General features: G+C 43.7%; 1 protein-coding gene across 1 annotated transcript; it reads right to left on the bottom strand.

The window, feature by feature from the left end:
- Positions 1 to 1,159: 1,159 nt before the first annotated feature.
- LOC121554865 (coenzyme Q-binding protein COQ10 homolog B, mitochondrial) lies at positions 1,160 to 9,558 on the bottom strand. Its single transcript, XM_041868579.2, has 5 exons — positions 9,383 to 9,558; positions 5,047 to 5,202; positions 4,238 to 4,430; positions 3,829 to 3,930; positions 1,160 to 1,981 (listed from the first exon to the last, which is right to left on the bottom strand). The coding sequence occupies exons 1-5, from the start codon at positions 9,481 to 9,483 to the stop codon at positions 1,814 to 1,816; spliced, it is 720 nt and encodes a 239-aa protein (XP_041724513.1). The 5' UTR covers positions 9,484 to 9,558; the 3' UTR covers positions 1,160 to 1,813.
- Between the last annotated feature and the right edge of the window lie 336 nt (positions 9,559 to 9,894).

Genomic DNA, 9,894 nt, shown 5'->3' with positions numbered 1-9,894 from the left:
ACCACTCAGACTTCTTAAAATATAAAAATAGTTTATAAACCATGCAGTCGATACATCTTCACCCATTTGACACTCATTGAAACACCTCCGTATGCACTATAAAACCCAATCCCCAAAACATAACAGAAATTATAGTTATGTCAGCAAGTTCAGTGTGCACTCTTTTCTCATCTGTGGTCTTAAAACAATATGTACACGCGTTCTTATAATCATCTTCATAAATATCATTATATGAGTAGAATGCATAAGGTTATAGAACAAAATATAAATATGATGCCACTAGGACCAGGTCAAAAGCCACTGGGTGAAAGGTGTAAAAGTGAGATACCTCACTGTGACAGCAAGTATTCTGACTGGCAGACACAAGCTGCATCCAAAATGGTACCTTATTCCCTTTATAGTGTACTACTTTTGGTCAAACGTAGTACATATAGTGAACTACTTTTGACCAGAGCCCTATGGGTACATTGTATAGGGAATAGGGTGCCATTTCAGATGCAGACAGACAGTTTAGCCAGAGTGGACAACCCTGTCCCCTGCCTAGCCAGTCTGGGCCCTTTTAAACAGTGGATATCTCTAGCGAAAAAGTAGCTGCATTTAAAAACCAAACGCGTTATGATATTGCACACTTTAAAAGCAAGTGCCATAACCGAACTCTGCTAAACAACATGGCTCCCATGGTCATTAGAGAACAAGGTGCTATATGGGGTGCAGCAGAACTGTCCCCAGTAACATTGTTGCAACACAGCACCTCTTGAACAGGTGTGTATCGGTAGGCATGGCAGTATGTATACACCTGCTCAGCAGTGTTGCGACATTCCTTTAGGAAACATCGATCTTCCAAGTGCTCACACTTCATTCAAGGACAGTGACAAACCTGCTTCTGTCCCTTTTTCGTGAAAACATTCTGATGTACAAGCTGATCTTTTGATTCCCCAGCCTCCATCTTATCCACATGACAACCTAGCATTAGGCTACTTAAGCAATAAAGCGTGAGGGGGTGTGGTATATGGCCAATATACCACGGTTAAGGGCTGTTCTTAGGGACGACGCAACGCGGAGTGCCTGAATACAGCCCTTAGCCGTGAAATATTAGCCATATACCACAAACCCCAGAGGAGCCTTATTGCTTTTATAAACTGGTTACCAACGTAATTAGAGCAGTAAAAATAAATGCTTTGTCACTTCAGCCAAATCAGCATTCAGGGCTCAAACCACCCAGTTTATAATGTATGTTAAGTGATAGGTTTGTTAGAATAACGTAATGCACGTGTCATATCTTGGATGGGCCTTCACAACCTCTTGGCCTGATCAGGACATAAGAAGCCCAGTCCCTTTCCCCTGATCTCTCTACCATAGTACCTTACACACAGCCTTTCACTAGCAGAAGAGATCTCCACAAGATGGCTATTATAAGCCCTGTCTTGACCTGTGCCCACCGCATGGGGACAGCACTAAGCTATGGGGCGTGCCTACTGGCCAGAGGTGCTGATGGTTTCTTTGGGTTGAGGGGGTCACCGGGAGGAGACCATGGTGGTATTGGGGGGAGGAAGAGTGATGTATGTTTGAGGAGAGGAGTAGGGTATTTTGGGGGTAGGGAGGGGGACAGAATCCAGCCACAAGCAGTTAATGGGAATAAAATAATTGGTCGTGTTCTGATAAGGTACTGCAGCGTTCAGGCACATAACCTCTTCTCTCCTCCCGCCTCCCTTCACTCTTTCTTCCCCCCCTCTCGCTCTCCCTGCCATTGCTGACTGTGTGTGTGTGACTGTGTGTGTGTGTGTGTAGAAAGATGATGACCCGTTGGGGCGCGCTACGTGTGGTGGACCTCATGAAACATGAGCTCTCTGGGGATCATGGTCTGTGCTCCATACAGTTTACCGGCCCGCCTCTCAAATGCGGACACGTTCTGCTTCACCACCTCGTCAAAGAAAACTGTGGCCAGCTGGGAATGCAGCAGGGAGCGGAACTCAAAGGAGATCTGGAGAGAGGAGAGACGGAGAGTGGGAGTTTGGGTGAGAAAGTGATCTAGACATATGATATTGTATACATGCATGTGTGTGAGAAAAACTGTGCCAAAGATAGCAGAAATAGATAGCTAGCTCTTAAGCAGACACATACAGTTGAAGTCGGAAGTTTACATACACCTTAGCCAAATACATTTAACCTCAGTTTTTCACAATTCCTGACATTTAATCCTAGTAAAGATTCCCTGTCTTAGGTCAGTTAGGATCACCACTTCATTTTAAGAATGTGAAATGTCAGAATAATAGTAGAGAGAATGATTTATTTCCGCTTTTATTTATTTCATCACATTACCAGAAGTTTACATACACTCAATTAGTATTTGGTAGCATTGCCTTTAAATTGTTTAACTTGGGTTAAATGTTTCGGATAGCCTTCCACAAGATTCCCACAATAAGTTGGGTGAATTTTGGCCCATTCCTCCTGACAGAGCTGGTGTAACTGAGTCAGGTTTGTAGGCCTCCTTGCTCGCAAACGCTTTTTCAGTTCTGCCCACAGATTTTCTATAGGATTGAAGTCAGGGCTTTGTGATGGCCACTCCAATACCTTGCCTTTGTTGTCCTTAAGCCATTTTGCCACAACTTTGGAAGTATGCTTGGGGTCATTGTCCATTTGGAAGACCCATTTGCGACCAAGCTTTAACTTCCTGACTGATGTCTTGAGATGTTGCTTCAATATATCCACATCATTTTCCTTCCTCATGATGCCATCTATTTTGTGAAGTGCACCAGTCCCTCCTGCAGCAAAGCACCCCCACAGCATGATGCTGCCACCCCCGTGCTTTACAGTTGGGATGGTGTTCTTCGGCTTGCAAGCCACACCCTTTTTCCTCCAAACATAACGATGGTCATTATGGCCAAACAGTTCTATTTTTGTTTCATCAGACCAGAGGACATTTTTCCAAAAAGTATGATCTTTGTCCCCATGTGCAGTTGCAAACCGTAGTCTGGCTTTTTTATGGCGGTTTTGGAGCAGTGGCTTCTTCCTTGCTGAGTGGCCTTTCAGGTTATGTCGATATAGGACTCGTTTTACTGTGGATATAGATACTTTTGTACCCGTTTCCTCCAGCATCTTCACAAGGTCCTTTGCTGTTGTTCTGGGATTGATTTGCACTTTTCGCACCAAAGTACGTTAATCTCTAAGAGACAGAGCGCGTCTCCTTCCTGAGCGGTATGATGGCTGCGTGGCCCCATGGAGTTTATAATTGCGTACTATTGTTTGTACAGATGAATGTGGTACCTTCAGGCGTTTGGAAATTGCTCCCAAGGGTGAACCAGACTTGTGGAGGTCTACAATTGTTTTTCTGAGGTCTTGGCTGATTTCTTTTGATTTTCCCATGATGTCAAGCAGAGGCACTGAGTTTGAAGGTAGGCCTTGAAATACATCCACAGGTACACCTCCAATTGACTCAAATTATGTCAATTAGCCTATCAGAAGCTTCTAAAGCCATGACATTATTTTCTGGAATTTTCCAAGCTGTTTAAAAAAGGCACAGTCAACTTAGTGTATGTAAACTTCTGACCCTCTGGAATTGTGATAGTGAATTATAAGTGAAATAATCTGTCTGTAAACAATTGTTGGAAAAATTACTTGTGTCATGCACAAAGTAGATGTCCTAACCGACTTCCCAAAACTATAGTTTGTTAACTAGAAATTTGTGGAGTGGTTGAACAACAAGTTTTAATGACTCCAACCTAAGTGCATGTAAACTTCCGACTTGAACCGTATATGGACACACATAAGATACACAAACCATGACACCCACACCTGTACACCCACAGTGCAGTGTGTTGAGGTACTTACAGAGAAGTCAACAGTGCAGGTGCGAGGGTAGCCAGGGAGGCCAGGGCTGAAGCGCCACACCGTCTCCAGGTGGTTGAAGAGCTTACCGTCTGAACAGGCAGCCTGGGGGTCAACACACAGGTCAGACTGCTGATATAACCACAGTGGCTGCATTCCAGCTCGTCTTTATTAAAAGGCGCGCTACGAATCTCATAAGATAGCTATATAATATTTATGTAGTTCCTGAGATGCTAAACACTTCTCCAGACGATGTGACAGCTGATCTATTCAACCCAACTGCAATTAAGACAGCCTGGCACATACCCGGTGTCCATCTACATCACAGCTGCTCACCTTATACCTATCCAGGTACCCTCACTGCAGATACAGTAGTGGTGGGAGATACCAGACATTACATGCAGTGCCTTACCTTGACCAGGTGGGGGCGCACTGTGGTGACCAACGAGGTGTAGTTCTCCACTACAGGGGGGAAGCCCACAGTCAGCTTGGCCTTGCAGAATCCTGAGCGCCGGAACACCACGTCAGACTTCTTACACCAGGGAACGAAATGAAGGTAGTTCTCCACCCCAGCTACCACTTCATACATCTCCAACATAGAGTACCTGACAAAGAGAGGAGGCCTGGGTCAACATCTCTAACAGAGGAAGGAGGAAAGAGTCCCATATAACCCAATAGTCCTCCAAACTCTGACCTTAAGTTAAATTCTATTTGTAATGTAGGTGGAGGTTGTCAACAGAAGAAGACTTACTTAACAGTGATGATTGACATTCTCTGCCCCCATGTATCAACTGGCCCGGGGACTAACTAAATTCAGCCAGTCAGACTATTGCAATTTCCCACCCAATCATTACATAACAGCCTGGCAACTAGCCTGGAACACAGAGTGGGTTGCTTTAAATAGCGTAAGATTTAGTGATTATGACCTTCACTGGATACGTGAGAGAGTCATTGGCGGGAGCAGGACAGATAATACATTGAGAAACCAGAGTATCTATATTCATTTCTAGGAGGCAGACTTGGGTTTAAATACTATTTGAAATAATTTCAAATAGGCTACTTTGTCTGTGCTCCAGTGAACTTGCCTGTTGCAATGGAACCAATAGAAAACTCCCAAACCATGACCACCTGGCATTCCAGGTAGGCTAAAGTAGATTTCAAACAGTATTTGAACCCAGGCAGAGGCAGGTCTGATTTCAAGGAGGAGGCACAGTGACTGACCCCATGATGCGTCTCTCGGAGTACTCCTTCCTCTTGTTGAAGGTGTCAGCCAGGTTGAAGAAGGAGTGGGTGGGGGCCACGATGACTCTGGACCCGGGCATGACCCCCAGGAGGGGTGGCACCCGCGTCATCAGGATCCCACATGAGGAGAGATATCTGTTCCAAAACAAGGAGAGAGAGGTGCGTCAGAGTCTGAGAAAAACATAAGGGCCTATCATTTGCCAGTTTGCCAGACACACTGGATTGTCACATCTCAGCGTCACATTCACAATCATTTCTAAGGGGCCAATTACTAAGTGTCGAATTCCTATGTACAGACTGTCTGCATGGCCGAATTCTCTGGATGCCTCTTCCCAATAGCTGAACAACCAAACATTCTGCGTATGTACGGGATTCTAAACTTTACACTCGGCTGCTGCAGGTTGTCAGAGCCTGCAGGGTGCGCTTTTAATAAAGTTAGATCAAAGCTGACTATGTCAAGATCAATGTAAGTGGCCAATGGTTCATCAGAGGTCTCTGAGCTCATGTTCTCACACTGCAGACGTTTACAAAACAAACAACCATGTGAAGGGGCCAATACATCCACACAGCAAAAAACGGTTAAAAGGAACAGGACATTTTCTGGTGAAAACAGGTAGTGTTTGTTTGTTACTAAGATCAACTGCTTTGAATCCCTTTCCACAAGCTACCAGTAACTATAAATATGCAAAGTCAACCACTACATGCCTTGGCTATACTTGCGGAATTTTGCTCTGTAAAACAAACTAAAAATACAGTGAAAAGTCTGGGCATATAATTAAAACATTATAGAAATCATAAATCAACTCAGTAGGTTTGGCACTATACTATCATTTGTGCTTGGCTAAAGAAACCTATAGCTTGTAGTCCCGTGTAGCTCAGTTGGTAGAGCATGGCGTTTTCAACGCCAGGGTTGTGGGTTCGTTTCCCACGGGGGACCAGTATGAAAAAAACATTTATGCACTCACTAACTGTAAGTCGCTCTGGATAAGAGCGTCTGCTAAATGACTAAAATGTAAATGTCTCAAAATTTCATCCCAAGTTATAAGGCCAACATTTCTTAAACTTCACTGTGGAAAAGGTGATGTGTTGATATGCTTCAGTTTGCTGCCATGTGACTGGTTTCACATTTGTCTCCAGCGACCATAAGGTAAAATAGATCTAAAACAATTGTCATTTATATTTACAATCCCCTTATCCAAACTGCTTACTCCTTTACCTCTTATCAAGTTGTAAATTACAGTACAGGAGAATGGGGTTATTTGTTCCACTTGGAACCGACAGGTTGCTCGACCTTATTCATCGCACGTAAAGGTGGTGGAATTGAGTCAAGGTCAGAATACAGCGTATCTGTAGACACACCCTAATTTATTCGATCTCCACCCCCAACGAATAGCGGGTCTATAGCATGCTATTCTCATGTTTAAGTTCAAGGTCAGAATAGGCAGAGAGAAAAGTGCATAACAAAGAAAATTAGCTACATTCCATTTACGCCCGCTTAACTAGGGTCGGATTTCCCCTCTATGTGACTAGCCTAAAGAAAGGATTGTCAGCTACAGAGGCTTGAAGCTGAGAAAGACACAGGGTCCTCCAGGTTTGTCACATTTTCAGTTCAGATCCAGTTCAGTAAGCAATCACACTGAATTCTGCACGGTGAGCACACCTGCAACTGCTGCTGCCCCAGTGACAACCATAGCCTACTTTCTCACTCTGTGCTAATGTGGTTGAAACCAGTCCCCAGGAAAATAAAAACTTTTTTTTAAACTTGCAAAAAAGACTGAGTCAGAAAACACCTTTGCCCCTTAGGGAATCTCTGTCTGACTCAGAGGACAACCTCAACACACACCTAGGACTATTCAAACAGTGGTTTAATTCCATTGAAAGGCAATATGCACACCAATACACACAACAATTGGACAACTGAATCAAATGAAATGCTGTAAATCCCAAATAACTGAAGAGTAGGAGCCGGTGGGATCATAGTGAAAGACATGATAGCTGCATTCTGTCTGGCTGAGGAGAGAGGAGCGTCAGTGGAGAACATGCTTGTGGTGGCAGCTGTGTCCCTGACAGAAACAGATGATGGCCATCTGCCAGGTGCCAGCAGCTTAGCCACCGCTGCACCTGGCTGGTGATTGACACATGGGGACACAACGTCCCTGGAGGCCGGCATTGGGGAGGCATGATTGGACTACAGTACAGTTATTATCACCACCAGATCGGGTATTATGTCACTTTGCAGCGTGATGTTGTTATTTTGTGTAGCACTGAATGGTGTGAGGAATTATAAAATTGTGAGTTCAATTAACTTCAATCCGCATCAGATTAAGAGCACCTACTGAATTAGCCTACTGCGCAGATGCAGTGTGTTTTTGAATGGGAACTCCTAAGACCCAGTGCAATTATAAACTATTTAGCACCTTCCTAAACATCCTCCTGGCATAGTGAGGAGTGCAACTAGGAGTTTGGTTTCAACCGCTAGGCAGTGCCTACCGCCTCGATCACACCAACAGCGTCATTGCATTTTCGTACACCAGAAGTACATTATTTTCCAATGGAACGCTGCGGTTGCCTTGCAGCATTGCGTTGCAGAGGCAGTTGCAGTGCATACGTTGGATTTATCGAATGTATGCGTCAAACTGTATGCGTAGATGGCTTAACAGAAATGGTAGCAGAAGGTAAATGTTTAACTTTTTGCGCAATGACACTGAAGGAGTGATTGAGGTGTAAGTGGCAGTGACCTAACACATGCATGTGAGAGCCAGGCAAACAAAGAAAACCTGTAGCCCCTTAAAGCTGCAATATGTAACTTTTTGGGTGACCAACCAAACTCCCATAGAAATGTGAGTTATAGATCTGTCATTCTAATTGAAAGCACATCTAAGTGTAGATCTGTTCTATGAGCAATATTTCTATACTTCCTATGATCAAGTTTCGTTTTTGCACCTTTTACTTTCGGTTTTGTACACCTGCTTCACACAGCTGAAAATACAATATTTTTGGTTATTGAAAATATATTTCACAGCTGGTTAGGATGGTACAATGATTCTTGTTCTGTCACAAACTTAAATTAGGCAAACGATTAGAATTTTAGCCACCAGGAAATGACGGAGCGATTGCTGCATAGTGCATCTTTATGCCTCGATCACACCGACAGTGTTATTGCATTTTGGTACACCAGAAGTACATTCGTTTCAGATGGAACGCTGCATTTGACTTGCAGCATTGCGTTGCAGTGCGTTCTGTGTGCTACATATGTTGGATTTATCGAACGTATGAGTCAAACTGTATGCGAAGACGGCTTGACAGAAATGGTAACAGAAGGTGAATGTTGAACACATATCCAGATGATACTGCTTAAAATTTTGCACAAAAACACTTGGTGTGATCGAGGCTTGACATAAATGGTAGCATAATGTGAATGTTGAACTTTTGTTGCACACATATCCATATGATGCCGTGTACCATTTTGCAAAAATGACACTGTCGGTGTGATCGAGGCGTTAAGCCCCAGATAATGTCCAAAAACAGATTGCGTACCACAGGTAGCTGGCGATATGGAAGTTGTCCAGACTTATCTCTATAACTTCAGCCACTTAGCTAACTGGATGAATGCCTTTGACATGTTAACCATTTCAGCCAGAGGCAGAGACAGCCAGGCACTGACTGATACTAGGAGGTAGTAGACAGTCTAGCCAACAAGCCTTCCAAAAGTAAACATGCCATTGATAAAATAACAATTTGCACAAACTGTAGCAAACCTCAACTACAATGCTTTCAAGAACACCTGTCGGTGTTTTCAGTTCGAGAACCAAATGAGAAATTGACCATCCTCCCATGACCCAAATCTTCCACCAACTATTACAAATAAAGTGTGTGATTATAGAGGTATTCTCAGAACTTGTAACCCACCTCACATGCCCAGGGCCCACTGTGTCCCGAGTAGCCATGATGAAACCCTGCCATAGCTAACGTTTAGCAATCAGGCAGCAGCCCTAATTAGTTGTCAAAACAGTTAGCTAAAAGGACATGTTTGGCTAGCTATAAGAATCTGTTAGCTAACGTTAGATAACTTAAATAAGTAAGCTAACTAAAGTTGTTTGCTAAAGTTAGTTTATGAGCCAGAAAATCCCATTGACCGGCTTGACACAAAGCAGCTGAGACAAGGTAAGCAAACAAGCTGCTAGCGAACTTTAGCTTCATCGAGAAAAATGCGAACTGTAGGTAGGCTAATGCTAGCACTTTTTATGGTAAAAAAAAAAGTTATTTGCCAGTTTTCATGTTTTACAATTGTACATAAAACATGAACAGCAGTTACCTTACGCCAATCCTTTTAGGTGTTTCTCGGCCAGCTGTGACGGGTAACTGTTTAATACATTCTAGTACCGCTCTCCTCAGTCCCCGGATACCTCTTGCCATCTTCACTGCGATGATCTATTTTCTGCTTCTTTCAGCCGCTAGCTACATCTCCCGCAGCAGTGCCTTACTCCTTCGTGGACGCGCCTTCTCTAACTAGCGCTATGATTGGACAATAGTTATCTGTTAAGAGTTTTCATTGGTCACTGTATACATCCGTCACCCTAAAACTGTTGACCTGTGTTTTTTGCATTGTGCTGGGAGTGCGTGCGCACAAATGTCACGAGATGTGGGATTGAGTTGCCTTGACTTGATTGACCTACAGTGCATAGTTGGCTCTGAAAGGTTAGAGCTAAATTTGTTGAAAGGACACAATGTAAGCAGAGTTCTCTCTCTCTCTCTCTCTCTCTCTCTCTCTCTCTCTCTCTCTCTCTCTCTCTCTCTCTCTCTCTCTCTCTCTCTCTCTCTCTCTCT

This window comes from Coregonus clupeaformis, chromosome 40 (assembly GCF_020615455.1).
Source record: "Coregonus clupeaformis isolate EN_2021a chromosome 40, ASM2061545v1, whole genome shotgun sequence".
NCBI lineage: Eukaryota > Metazoa > Chordata > Actinopteri > Salmoniformes > Salmonidae > Coregonus > Coregonus clupeaformis.
The sequence above is the reverse complement of the archived record's forward strand: the minus strand, read 5'-3'. Positions and strand labels throughout refer to the sequence as shown.